The following is a 14,813-nucleotide window of genomic DNA, read 5'->3' as shown; positions in this document are numbered from 1 at the left end:
ATTTAGTATAATTTCTGACAAATGCACGCTATGTAATAAATTGATAATATTATGGACGCCATGTGGTAAAACCGGAAGTTGAATTATTTTGCGATAGCAAAATCCTTTTACAATGATCACTTTCCTTTTATATTGAGCTGATCTTTAACGTTATGGGTAAAAATCTAACATATTGAACCAAATTATCCTTTTTCAAGCCTGTGTATGTGTAAACTCTTTTTTGCTTCGACCCGGTTCGGTTTTCGGAGTTGATTCAGAATCATCCATTATTTATCTTATATGACTGTTGTTTTCCTCGGTAAATTAACAATTGTTGATGTAAAATAATTCTAGCTGTGAGAATAAACAATTTTCAAGATGTTTTTGATTGCGGTTTCAACCAGGCGTTCAGTTAGCTATACATATCGATTGAGAAAATGGCATTTCCTGTTTTGTCGTCCGCATGTTATACAGATGTTGTTAAAAATAAAACTGTGTATACGAATTAGGCATTTTACTTGCTGTCTGATGGCAACAATCTTTAGCTTTCGTTTAAGGTATAATTTGCTTATATCCGTATGCAGTCAAGCGGTACATGACGTTTTTTTGTAACCTACCCCCTGCGTCATGGCTGCATTTTTGCAGAATATGGGTCATGTTACAAAAACGCTTCTCATTCTTAGGTGGTTGGGTTTAGCCATTTGTCGTTTACCGAACTGTGGCTGCAAATAAAACGAACTTTCCAAAAAACATAATATCTAATGTGACCACCAAAAGTAACCCTCCCACTATAGCCAGCCAGGTGACTAATATGATTCTCCTGACGATCCTTGCCTCCCTCTCTCCCTCCTTCCCTCCCTTCCTCCCTCCATCTCTCTTTCTATCCCTCCCTACCTCTCTCTCAATTTCCCTCCCTCCATCATTCTCTCTATCCCCCCTTCCCTTTCGCTCTCTCCTCCTCCCTCTCTCCCTACCGCCAACAATCGACTTTTCTCTACCTCCCTCCTTCCCTCTCTCTCCCTCCCCTCTGTCCCTCCATCCCACTCTCTTTCTCTTCCTCCCTCCCGCTCTCTCTCCCTCCTACTCTCTTCCTCCCTCCTTATCTCCCTCCCCCTCTCTCACTCACTCCCTCCTCTCTCTCTCCCTCCATCCCACTATCTCTTTCCCTCCCTCCCTCCCTCCCTCCCTCCCTCCCTCCCTCCCCTCTCTTCCTACCTCCATCCCTCCCATACTTCCTCCCCCCCTCTTCTTCCTCCCTCCCTATCTCCCTCCCTCCCCTTCTCTCACTCCCTCCCTCCTCTCTCTCTCTCCCTCCATCCCACTATTTCTTTCCCTACCTCCCTCCCTCTCTCCCTCTTCCTCTTCTTTCCTCCCTCCCTCAATCCCACTAAGTCTCTCCCTCCTCTCTTTCTCTCTCTTCCTTCCCCTTTCCCTCCCTCCTTTCCTTCCTCTCTCTCCCTCCCTTCCCCCTTCTCTCTCACTCAATCCCTCAATCCATCCCTCCCCTTCCCTCTCTCTCCCTCGGTCCATTCCTATATCTCTCCCTTCCTCCCATTTATCTCTCCCTCCATAGCTCTCCCCCTCCCTCCCTCTCACCTTCCCTCTCTTTCTCCCTCTCTCCACCCCTCTTTCCATCTCTCTATCTCCCTCCCTCCCTTTATTTCTCTCTCTCTCCCTCCATCCCTCCATCCCGCCCCCCCCCCCCCCTGCTTTCTCTCCTCTCTCTCACTCTCTCCTCTCTCTTACTCTCTCTCACTCCCTGTCTAGTCTCTCCCCCCCCCCTCTCTCTCTCTCTCTCCCTTTTGTGCAAATATGTAGTGTTATTTTCACTGTTTTGTCATTTCTCTTGACAACACTTCTTCTTCCAAATATTCTGGTAAAACCAAGTAAGTCCGCATGCTTAGATCTGCGCATTTTTTGTTAGATCTGATATTGGGGGGAAAAGTGGTAAAACCAAGTAAGTCCACAAAATGCCCAACAAAACCAAAACCATCCTTCAGATTATTGTGAAAATTGGGTTTTAAACGTAAATTAATGCTATTTATCTTATTATCTCGGTTGTTTGATCTAGATAATCATCACTTTTAAGACATTTTATCAAACAGTAAAAGTCGTTTTTCTTGGAAGTAGCGTCAGTGGACTTACTCGGTTTTGTCAGCACACGGCAGAGTTGATGATGGCTTGTACCGCGGACTGCTCTTCAAAGCTTCATCTTTGGCGGGAAGTGATGTCTGAAGAGGTTGATTTTGTGTGTTAGTGTGTGTGTGTGTGTGTGTGTGTGTGTGTGTGTGTGTGTGTGTGTGTGTGTGTGAGAGAGAGAGAGAGAGAGAGAGAGGGGGGGGGAGGGAGGGGGGGGAGTTTTGTGCAATAACGCATCCTTTGAACACTTCTATGACAGATGACCAAAATATCGTTTTTCTAGCTAAGGACCCGCTCCTGCCAAGGGTATAGTACCTAGTAAACGCCCACCCCCCACTTTTGGGCAAAATTGGTACATAGGGTGGGTGGGCGTATACAAGGTATTATTCCCCCCCTCTGCTTCTTTACCTCTGTAAACTTGTAGGGGTAGTTATTTTTCGATAATGACCCAGCAACCAAACAAATAACGACCCAGCAACAGCCTGAATCCTCGATAGTGCAATGGGTTGAGAAATTATCTGTTTCGGTACTACTTTTTGCGACTGAAAAGTTCCGAACGCTCTAACGTACGAAGTATACATCTCTGGAGCAAACAATACAAACATACCGCATTTAAATTAACAACTACAGGCCTGAACACATGAATCTTCATATAAAATCCATGAGTTCGGTTGTTTTCTGAATCTAGATTTGCCGTGCTCAAACGTTCATCACAAGCAATTTCCCGCAAGGTAAGCAACTCATACAAAAAATTTCCATCTCACACGGTATTAAGTCTCAGGGCTTGGAAACATGAATACACGCATGCAGGAAAAAATAACAAAATGGGTAGCGCCGGATACTGTATGGCAGCTCGCTTTCCCCAGGGATAAAGCAGCCCGAATTTCTGTGAGGTTACCCTCATGGACTAAATAAAATCTTATCCTTATCCTTATACTTTGTCTAGCGACAAGAGTAGTTCCCCTTCTTTTCACTCAGTTTCTTCGACAACAGACTGCAATCCGACGGTCAGTTTTCAACAATATTTCATTTAATAAACAGATCACACGCAACCAAATGCACACATCTCATCAATTTAAACAACATAAAGCGTTTCAAACATTATTTTCCCCAGAAAACTGAACTTCCTACAGTTTTTAACGTTGGAACACGGGTGCAAAAGTTCGTCTGCTAGTCCCATTTGACGAAAGAATTATCCTGAGCGATACCAAAACATATACAGAACACACAATATCTGCCTTTGCCGCCACAGCAGAATAACAGCATGATTATCTGTGTACTTGATTTTAGTCCAAAATAGGAAAACTGACAAGAAGTCAATGGAATGATTTGCACGGAACTATACAACCGCGCATTAATCGATCGCCTGCGCAGGTTGACTGGTTGAGTGAATAGGATTCGATCAAACTTTCGCAAAAAACCTCCTCTTTTCTTTGAATAACTGAAGAAAGGAGGAATAAAGAGGTTACACACCTTGTCTCAGTGATTATAAAAAATAATGGTCTCAGTTCGCGGTCATGAAAAAGCTCGCTAAAGCTCGCATTTTTCATGATCCGCTAACTTCGACCATTATTTTTAATAATCACTGAGACTCGGCGTGTAACCTCTACATATCATGTTAACCATAACTTTAAAAAAAACCTCATTCTCGCCTAAAATGAATTTGTTAAGTCAATTTTGATATTACAACGTACTCTTTTGCACACGAAGAAAATAAACAAGAACAAACAAATGACAAAGAGTAAAAAAAAATAAAAGTAAGGCCTGATGGCGATGCGAACTCGACTCAATCGCGCATCAGGCAAATTCGATAACCGTTCGGCTACGGAATCCCGTTCGGCTACGGAATCCCGTTCGGCTACGGAATCAGTCACCAAATTCTCGACACAGTAATGTATTAAACAAGACGCAAGCACGTTTTCGCAACACCCCGTTATGATCGAGCATCGGTTAAAATCTTTCGCGAGCAGAATCTCGTATTTGACCGCAATGCATTGGTGCTTAAATGACACCAATGTGTATGGCATTCCGTTTGTCAAATAATGATTTGGATACTTTTTCATGTTTTTTTCACCAGTTTTAGCTAAATAATCATTATTTAGAAGCTCATGTGCTAAATAAGTAATTGTTTATAAACAATGTAAAACAATTCTAAATAATTTTTTTTTACGTAAACCATTCATTATTTACCTAAACAATTCATTGTTTACGTAAATAATTCATTGTTTACGTAAATAATGATTTATTTACGTAAACAATATATTATTTAGACTTATATTACATTGTTTATAAACAATCAGCAATGTTGCTAAATAAATCATTATTTACGTAAACAATGAATTATTTACGTAAACAATGAATTGTTTAGCCAACACATTTTCCATTATTTAGGGGTTTCTAGGATTCGCTTCTGAACTAAGTTTTATGTCTTTCAGTGATTACTATAATTGAATACAAGGTCTCTCCACACACTCTAATCTTAAAATAGCTGTTGTTTGGATATTATTTTGTTTATTTTACAAGCCGAGTACGAAAATAACTGATCTCAAACACAGTCAAAGGTCAAGGTCAATTAAGGTGTTTCCCTGCCGGGAGTGTTTAGTGTTTGCATTTTCTTGCTTGAAGTTGTTCAAACACAGTTTTTTCCCCTTATGTACTCTGTTCTGTTTATGTCCCAACAACATGCCTGTCTTTCCATTTCTCTTCCTTTCATCGTTTCATTTCAAAGAGAAAAGTAAAAACAGCTGTGAACCGTTGAAAAACGGGAAACAATGCCTCCGACAACTGTTTAATCAAATCTTCACACCGTGGATTTGCCATGTAGCTCCGAGAAGAATCTGGAGTGACTTCCCTTGCCTCATGCAAAACATGGAGAAACAGCGACCGGGCGAGAAGCGAAAATATTCTGAGCGATTGTTACCAGAGGAGAGGCGGCGATAACACCAGAAGATTTTGGAGATTGACGGGAATGATCCGTATGACATTCCAACCAGGTGCTGGTCAGCAAATCCGGACGATCTGCCAGAGCTGAGTTACATCAACATCGTAAATTATTTTGTGCCTGGCAAGAGTGCATGACACATGTGAGCAGCTGAAACTGAGTGAAAGCTTACACAAGTTTGGATTCCTACCGACTTTTTGTCTCTGGCTGGGTGAGGGATGTCAAGTGCTACAGCCCTGATGGCTGTCATAACTCTGTCATTTCTGCAAAGGTAAGAATGTGCTTTCAGTTTATAATGAATGAATGTGAGTGTTCTCTGTCTTGTGTTGAGATATCACAAGTTGCTGTTCATGATATTGTGTTGAGGCTTTGTCTTTGATATTCTTCGCTTCAGTTTGAATTCTGGACTTCGACAAAAGCTGTAGATAGTCTTGAATATATTTATATTTTGAAAGAGCTTGCAAAATATTATATTTATAATGAGCTTCATGTTCATATTCAGTTAAAAATCTGTTGTGTACTTTTCATTGTTAAGGTTATTAATAGTAAAGCACATTATGTGCGCCTTAGAGTTATATTCATTCGATTGACCTAGCTGAATGCTGATTTGTGCGACCTTCAATTTATGTTTCAGATTCTTCATTCACAACGCCTTAATGAACCAGCACTTTCTCCTTGGATCATCGCCACTTCTGATGGCAACATACTGGCAGCACACTGACAGTACCTGCATGGCCGGAGTTGGAGAAACCTGCATGGCCGGAGTTGGAGAAACCTGCACACACGTCCCTTCACCTTCAAGGAGTCAGCTGTTGAGTGTGCTGTGGCAGACCGCCATTTCTGTTTGGAATCTAACAGTGAGGGGATGCTTTGTCTGCGCAAATACTTTAGTCAAGTACAGTGCCAGATTTTTATGACCAGTTCCTCCTACTGCGATTTCATGGTGTGGACTACTGTGGATAAAGTTATTGTCCGAGTATTGCCTGACTGTGATTTTTGGGCAATGTGTGTGGAGAAAGCTTTGAACGTGTTCAGACTCGCAGTTCTTCCACAGCTAGTTGGAAACTGGCTGGACAGAGAAGCTGAGCCTCTACAAGCAGTGGATGTGAACCAGGAGCAGCTGCAAACACCAGCCGTGAAACGCAGCAAGAAACAGTGACAATGTCAGGCTCGCTTGCTCATGTGTGTGGGAAAACAAACATCATGTATGACTGTACACACAGAAAATGGCAGTAGTAAAGTTGTAGAGAGGGAGAGAAAAGAGAGCATGTAATGTTTTAAATCACAGTTCACACTCACAGAGAAGTCATTAATTATTCCATTCTTGTTTCATTTTATTCTTGAAGTAAAATCACGCACAGATGTAGGCATACATTTTGTTTAGGATCACCGACCACAATACAAAATCAAGTGCTACAAGTATAAATTATGATGCATACAGATTACAGGACCTTATTTTGTGATTGCTTTACATCCACTGCTGTGAATAACAAAGAATCATGAGCAGTTTGATTATCAACTTATTCAGCCAGGTAGCGTATATTGTTCATTCTCCTTGTTCAATGTTTCCAGTGACACGGATTGGCTGCTTGATTTAGGGAACAAATAAGAGTGTGTGGTCCAGCGTAGTTCTGCATCAGTACAGTCACGTAATACAGTGTTTAAATTGGCAGTGGAACTGAAAGTTAGTTTCTATTATCAACTAGTTCTGTTTTGATGACAACAAAATTGAACACACTTATTTCTGCAAAAAAGCGCACAGGTCTATTTATCATAATAAATAGTTAATGACTCACATGCCCACAGTATGTTAATGTTATTTCAATTTTGAACATTTAGTGAAAGTGTTCTTCTCTTCACTTTGGCTTCATACCTGCAATACTGGTAGTGGTATGTTCAGTGTTGCTTGCAGTTGCATGTCATTGGTAGTTTAAATGTGTGCTTGCATTTCAAGTGTGGGCCATTTAATTTTGCAATGCTCCTTATCTTGTTTCCTGTGTAGAGCTATTTTGAGGTTAATCAGCATAATTCAACCTTTGTCAGTTGTGTCAATACATGTCACATTTATGCAAAATGATTTCAAAGTGTATGTAAGTGGTGTGTGTGTGTGTGTGTGTGTGTGTGTGTGTGTGTGTGTGTGTGTGTGTGTGTGTGTGTGTGTGTGTGTGTGATAGAAAGAGTGAAATCTGCTCTTGAATTGGAAGGAAATAGCAGCAGGTCAGATCATGTACACATATTCAAATTCAAGATTCCATCCAGTGAAAACATAACAGAAAAACTGTTGCTACTGCTCATGTGAGACACCTGAATCAGAATCAGATACAATACACCACAGTTTAATTAACACATTCTTTAAACAATGCCTTCATCTTCAAATTCAAGATTTTGTCCAAAGAAAACATAATAACAGAAAGACTTGCTACTGCTCATGCGAGACATCAGAATCAGATACAATACACCACAGTTTAATTAACATATTCTCTAGTCTAAACAATGCCTTCAGTTCACTAGGCTGTGTTTATGCAGCGTCACAGCAAGAATCACATGATACCAGTGCAAACATTGACAAGCCCAGATGATACAGTGACTATTTTGTCCAGTGTTACCACTTCTTCCTCTTCCCTTGCAAACAAAAGATCAGTCAGAATATCACTGCAGAGTTCAGAATGTTGTACTTTCCACAAAGAATACCGATAACTCGCTCAACATAAATTCTCAGATTAGCTAGTTTGCGTGTTGACTATCTCATAAGCTGTAAGCTGACTCTTCCCTCTTGTAAAGGCAGGGATTTTCACTTGTGCACCTCTCATAGCCACTAGTTCATTAATGTCAAATCCCCTGTCGGCCAAAATCACATCATGCAGGGGCGGATCAGTTCATTTTATGGGGGGGGGGGGGTTTCCAAAAGTATATTGTGAAGATATGGGTGTGAAGACGCGAAGCGTCGAGCCGACGGCGCGAAGCGCCTAGCTTGCAAGAGGGACCGGGGGCATGCCCCCCCGGAAAAGTTTGAAAAAAAAGATGCAATCTGGTGCATTCTGAGGTTGAACATTACCAGTTTCAGGCAGCAGATTTTGTCACTGATTAATACCCCAAAAATTGAAACTCAACCCAAAAAGACACACATTTTTTTAATTTTTGGCTAGGGGGGGGGGGGGGGGGGGGTTTCCGGAAACCCCAGACCCCCCCCCCCTCCCATGTCATGTTGTACAATATTGTATAGATACCCACTATTTGCAGTGATGTGCTTGTCACTTGAAAGCCCACCCCACCCTATAGAAATAAAAGAAATATGGCCTTGAGGTGTAATTGATATTGTATTTAATTGTATTGTTGTGCTTGTAGTTTGACCAGGTGAGTGCACTAGCATCAACACTGGAGGGTCTTTCAATGAATATATTTCAAAACAGTCAATAATGGACACTACTCTGTTCCATGGATAGGGAAGGAACTGTGGCGGTAGACTTGTCTTTATACTTCCCCTGTCTGGCCAGAAAACAAGTGGCTGCAGTCTGTGGTACATGATATGCACAGTCTCGTGAAAAACTTTGCTGGCAGTGGCAGTTGTTCTTGACACAGAAAAGATGTATGCCAGGTGTTGCAGAGGTGTGTTAAGGCGTATATATGCATGAATGAGAGCTTGAAACTGTGTCAGTGCTCTGCGCGATTGTGTTGGTAAATGCGGTGCAAGAAAATCAAATAATGTAACAAGTGTGAAGAAATTAGAAATCCCAGTAAAATATCGTACAGTATCGTCATTGTCCCTCAAAAAATCAAGTGTCATTTTTTTCTTGGCAAGTTCGTCTTTAAGTTCCAGAGTGTCTAGCACCAGCCTGTTTAGTTCATCCCGTAGCTGCTTTTCTTCATCTTTAGAAATCCAGGCAAAATTGTCATAGGTTTCAGTCTGGCAGTAAGTACCGCCACAGTCACCTCTCTCGGGAAGAGGAGCAGCCAGTTCTGCTGTATCCGAAGTACCTTCACCGTCGCCATCAACAGCATCCTCTGCTAAATTAGGGTGAGAAGGAGTTGACTCACTCCCCACAAGCTTCTTCCTCTCCTTGAGTCTCTGGTACTGTCCTTGTTGGCTGTCAGGCTGTGTCCCTGCACCATACCCAAGTTTCAAAGTAGGTGTCCAGCTCGGACTGTTTACTTCCCACATATGGTTGCCCTGCAGAAAAAATCAAAGGCAAATGTATTGTAAATTATGGATTGGGAGTTATTTTAAAAATAAGTCACCCAAACAAAATGAATGAGTATATCTAGACACAGATCTACCCTTGAAACTGAACTATGAAGTTGTATCAACAATGACCATTTAGTGTTCAAATAAATTCTGATTATCAAATCCAAGTATTTCACACATATGGCATTCTCACAAGTCATGGTTTTGGGCAACCATGATAAGTTGTTATACTGAGAGTAAGTGTAAGACTGACTCACTCAGTCCATAGACCAAATAACCAAATGGTCTAGATGCTCAGTCATAGACTGCACTCGGTGCAGGACTGACCGACTGTCCGCACACTACCATCACAACACAGCTTGCATAAAACACAGACTAACCAAGGCAGGTGAACAAAAGCAACTCAACTCAACTCAACTCAACTCAAATTTTATTGGCTTCAATTTTCAAAGAAGAATTTGTCTTGCGCTTGGGAGAAAGTAAGAGTATAACATATAAAAACAGCATTCATATCACATTTCATGTATCACACACAGTAATCACTAGTATAAGCCTACAATTATCACATTTGTACCTGTATCATACATGCAAATAAATAGTATCACATTTCCACGTATCACACACAATATATACATTACATAAAGCATGAGTTCTTACCATTGACAAAATGATCAGAGCACACGTATCTCCTAGCTGTTGATTCAAAGTTGAAATTCTTCAGCTGAAGCTGTGCCAACCATTCTCGCCCGCGTCGTGCAGTCAAATCCCTTGTCTCTTTGCCCTTTCCGTTGACAACAAATGGAACAGAAAAGAATCTTCTGTCCCTATCTCTATCTTGTCTGTTATGGCAATGTTTAACACTACAACTAGAGACCATGTCGATAAATGCGGAAGATTCAGAGTGCAGATTTCGCGTGTTGCCTTCTCGCGAGTTCCGCCGGAATGCCAGAGGCAAGGCCGGACAACTCTGCACACGACTGTGTGACGTCATCGCGTCAGAGCTCATACCAAGTTGTGTTGTGTTGTGTAATCTACAGATAAAAAAAAGTGTAATCATGCAGTAAGAGAAATGGAAAGAGAAAGTTTTTGTTGAGACAGAACAGAAAACTTAGGACGGAAAACTTTTTTTTCAACAACTTCAAGGGAGAGAATGCAAACACTAAACACTCCCGGTTATGACCTTGACCTTTTGTTTGTTTTCGCATTCAGTTCTTTTCGTACGGCAATTTCAGCTTGTAAAATAAACAAATTTACGAACATTTTTTGATAAATAATGTTTGGAGATACCTTGTATTGAATTATAGTATATACACAAAGAAAACAAATGAAGCTTAGAAGTCAATTCTTGATTCCCCTAAATAATGAAAACTGCTTTCCCTAAACAATGAATTGTTTACGTAAATAATTCATTGTTTACGTAAATAATGATTTATTTAGCAACATTGTTGATTGTTTATAAACAATGTAATATCAGTCTAAATACTATATTGTTTACGTAAATAAATCATTATTTACGTAAACAATGAATTATTTACGTAAACAATGAAATGTTTAGGTAAATAATGAATGGTTTACGTAAACAAAAAATTATTTAGAATTGTTTTACATTGTTTATAAACAATTACTTATTTAGCACATGAGCTTCTAAATAATGATTATTTAGCTAAAACTGGTGAAAAAAACATGAAAAAGTATCCAAATCATTATTTGACAAACGGAATGCCATAAATGTGTGTCCATGAGGGACATAAATCTACGAACAATATTTGAACAAGATTTATTCAAACTTGACGGTTTTAATGGACAGTGTTGGTGAAGTTACTGACAGGTAGCGACTTTACAGGAGGGGGATGGGTCCTCTAACTTTACAGCTAGGAGACAACCCGGTAAGGACTTACCGGTGTTTCATAAATAACACTTAGCAGTTGGCGGACTTATTGCGCGTAAGCGGTTTTACAGGCCAGTATATGAGTTGCAGCTTTTTCAAGAATAAATCTTGTTCAAATATTGTTTGTAGAGAGGAGCAAGCATGAGGAATCTCCTATTCTAAAAATAGCCAATTCTGGTAGCTGCCGACCTTCTGCCAGACACACATTAATACCGGGGGAAAATAAATAATTACTGGGCAGTAAACATAAATACCGGGGGTTGTTAAACGACAGTTTGACTTTAAAGGACACACTGTTGCAGCTTTTTCAAGAATACGGGCCCAGTTCTGGACATTTCTCGGGCCGGGACGGACACGGGGCAACTTTATGTGCAGACCCAGAGACGGAAGCCATGTCCCATTCTGCCATAAGTGTAGATGGTTGATACCACCTAAGCACGCATACACTTGTGTATCTCGTCAAAAGCCGTGAGGGCGTAAAACTCGAATCATATAACCCATATATTGTCCTTAAGAGGCGAAATATTTAACCTGTAGGACATAAAGCATTATCTCACCTGTCCACCCTTGTAGTTTCTTATCAGGAACACTGCTTGTCCATATAATTGTAAATATAATCGTGAAGCTCCTGCTTGATTTTAAAGCATGTGACAGCAGATTCGCTGCTCATCTAACGCACAAGAATATTATTACAAATACCCTAGCTTGCTCTGCACACCTTTATCAAATCACGATCAGTCGTTTAGTTGACAAAAGAAGAGAAGAGAAGGATAATGGTTGCACTCGTTTTGCGCTGGAACGAGGGAGCTATAATGTGGGCTCTCATTGGATTGATTTGAATAATAATTATTGCCCGTCGGTGCCCCTTTCTGAGCCCAGGTGTGTATTTGCCCAGGTAAGAGGGCTGTTATATCGAGTGTGAAGGATATCTGTTTTCCGCGCTAATGTATATTTTGGAACCCCCCTCCCCCCCCCCCCCCGCCCCCCTGTTTTTGGATGTAGGACTGGTTTACTGCGATTGAATCGTGAGAGTCTACTCGTGAGCCACTACAGGGCAAAGTTTTGCAGTGTGACTGATTGAGGGGATGCTGCTGGCAGCTGCGGTAAGGTATGTGTGTCCTGAAAAAAATTGATCAATGCTTTTATTTAGCTTTGTGATATTTTTTCTCTTGCTTATGCATGTACGCATTTATATTCGTTAAGAAATAAATAAATGAATCAAATAATAAATAATGGATTCATTGATTCATTATTTAATTCATTGATTGATTCATTCATTAATTTATCTTTATAATGTTATTGTTATTATACTATCTGATTATTGTTTTAGTTTGGGGTTTAGTGTTTGGGATGGAAGATGGAGAAAGTGACGTTAGCGCAACGTTCTCTCTCGCGCTGTCTGTCTGTTTAATGTCTGTCTGTCTGTCTGTCTGTCTAGTCTGTCTGTCTGTCTGCCTGTCTGTTTGTTTGTCTGTCTGTCTGTCTGTCTCTCTGTCTGTCTGACCGGCTGTCAGTCAGTCGGTCTGTCTGCCTGTGTGTGTGTGTGTCTGTCTGTAAATCTGTCTGTGTGTCTGTTTGTGTGTCTGCCTGTCTGTCTGTCTGTCTCGATCTCTCTTTCACCCCTCTGTCTTTCTCTCTCATTCTCTGTCTGTCTGTCTGTCTGTCTGTATGTCTGTCTGTCTGTCTGTCTGTCTGTCTCTGTCTGTCTGTCAATCAATAAATCAATATGAGGCTTATATCGCGCGTATTCCGTGGGTACAGTTCTAAGCGCAGGAATTTTTTAAATTTTATTTTAGTTTTTATGCAATTTATATCGCGCACATATTCAAGGCGCAGGGATTTATTTATGCCGTGTGAGATGGAATTTTTTTACACAATACATCACGCATTCACAACGGCCAGCAGATCGCAGCCATTTCGGCGCATATCCTACTTTTCACGGCCTATTATTCCAAGTCACACGGGTATTTTGGTGGACATTTTTATTTATGCCTGTACAATTTTGCCAGGAAAGACCCTTTTGTCAATCGTGGGATCTTTAACGTGCACACCCCAATGTAGTGTACACGAAGTCTGTCTGTCTGTCTCTGTCTCTCTCTGTCTGTCTGTCTGTCTGTCTCTCTCTCGCTCATTCTCTGCCTCTCTGTCTCTGTCTCTGTCTCTCTCTCTCTCTTACTCTAGCTCTCTCTCATTCTCTGTCTCTCTGCCTCTCCCTGTCTCTCTCTATTACTCTCACTCTATGTCTCCGTCTCTGTCTCTGTCTGTCTGTCTGTCTGTCTGTCTGTCTGTCTGTCTGTCTGTCTCTCTCTCTCTCTCTCTCTTACTCTAGCTCTCTCTCATTCTCTGTCTCTCTGCCTCTCTGGCTCTCCCTGTCTCTCTCTATTACTCTCACTCTCTCATTATCTATATCTCTTTCTCCCATTCTCTCTCTCTCTCTCTCTCTCTCTCTCTCTCTCTCTCTCTTTTGAAAAAGGGAGACAAAATGGCGGTCAAGCTTGACCCTCCGTAGTATGTCTCAGGCGTATTTTTCTCCTATCATGTGTGATAATGTATTTTATCAATAGTTAACTTTAAATTTCGTGTAATGCTTAACAAGGTTTGAGTCTGTGTTACATTCAATGCGGAAAACACCTGTTACGTTTGTGAATACACTTTTCATTTCTGGGATTGTGCTGTGAGATACTTTCTGACTGTTGTGTGACGTAGAGGTTACATGCCGAGTCTCAGTGATTATTAAAAATAATGGTCGAAGTTGGCGGATCATGAAAAATGCGAGCTTCAGCGAGCTTTTTCATGACCGCGAACTGAGACCATTATTTTTAATAATCACTGAGACGAGGTGTGTAACCTCTTTATTCCTCCTTTCTTCAGTTATTCAAAGAAAAGAGGAGTTTGTGTGCTAAAGTTTGATCGAATCCTATTCACTCAACCAGTCTACCTGCGCAGGCGATTGATTAATGCGCGGTTGGATAGTTCCGTGAAAATCATTCCATTCTTTTATCACTTCTTGACAGTTTCCCTGTTTTGGACTAAAATCAAGTACACAGTTGTGTTGTTATTCTGCTGTGGTGGTGAAGGCAGATATTGTGTGTTCTGTTCATGTGTTGGTATCGCTTAGGAAATGTTCTTTCGTCGAATGGGACTTAGCAGACGAACTTTTGCACCCGTGTTCCAACGTTAAAAACTGTATGATGTTCAGTTTTCTGGGGCAAAACAGTGCATGAAACCGCTTTATGTTCTTTAAATTGATGAGATGTGTGCATTTGGTTGCGATTGATCTGTTTATGAAATGGCATATTGTTGAAAACTGACCGGCGTCGGATTGCAGTCAGTGTTGTCGAAGAAACTGCGTTAAAAGAAGGGGAACTACTCTTGTCGGCAAGAGTATGAGTTACTTGCCTTGGGAATTTGCTTGTGATGAACCGTGTATGCACGGCAGATCTAGATTCAGAAAACAACCGAACTCATGGATTTTATATGAAGGTTCATGTGTTCAGGCCTGTAGTTGTTAATTTAAATGCGGTATGTTTGTATTGTTTGCTCCAGAGATGTATATTTTGTACGTATAGAGCGTTCGGAACTTTTCAGTCGCAAAAAGTAGATCCACAATGTGTACAGTCTCAACCCATGAGCTATCGAGGATTCAGGCCCGTTGTTGGGTAAGTGATTTTGGTTGCTGGGTA

At 40.9% G+C, this 14,813-nt stretch overlaps 1 protein-coding gene across 1 annotated transcript; it reads right to left on the bottom strand.

Moving 5' to 3' along the window:
• Positions 1-7,779: 7,779 nt before the first annotated feature.
• Positions 7,780-10,494, bottom strand: LOC138951350 (uncharacterized). Its single transcript, XM_070322969.1, has 3 exons — positions 9,900-10,494; positions 8,287-9,227; positions 7,780-7,897 (listed from the first exon to the last, which is right to left on the bottom strand). The coding sequence occupies exons 1-3, from the start codon at positions 9,900-9,902 to the stop codon at positions 7,780-7,782; spliced, it is 1,062 nt and encodes a 353-aa protein (XP_070179070.1). The 5' UTR covers positions 9,903-10,494.
• Between the last annotated feature and the right edge of the window lie 4,319 nt (positions 10,495-14,813).

This window comes from Littorina saxatilis, linkage group LG16, assembly GCF_037325665.1.
Source record: "Littorina saxatilis isolate snail1 linkage group LG16, US_GU_Lsax_2.0, whole genome shotgun sequence".
Taxonomy (NCBI): Eukaryota; Metazoa; Mollusca; class Gastropoda; order Littorinimorpha; family Littorinidae; genus Littorina; species Littorina saxatilis.
Note: the sequence above shows the minus strand (reverse complement) of the source record. Positions and strands in the feature narration are given on the sequence as shown.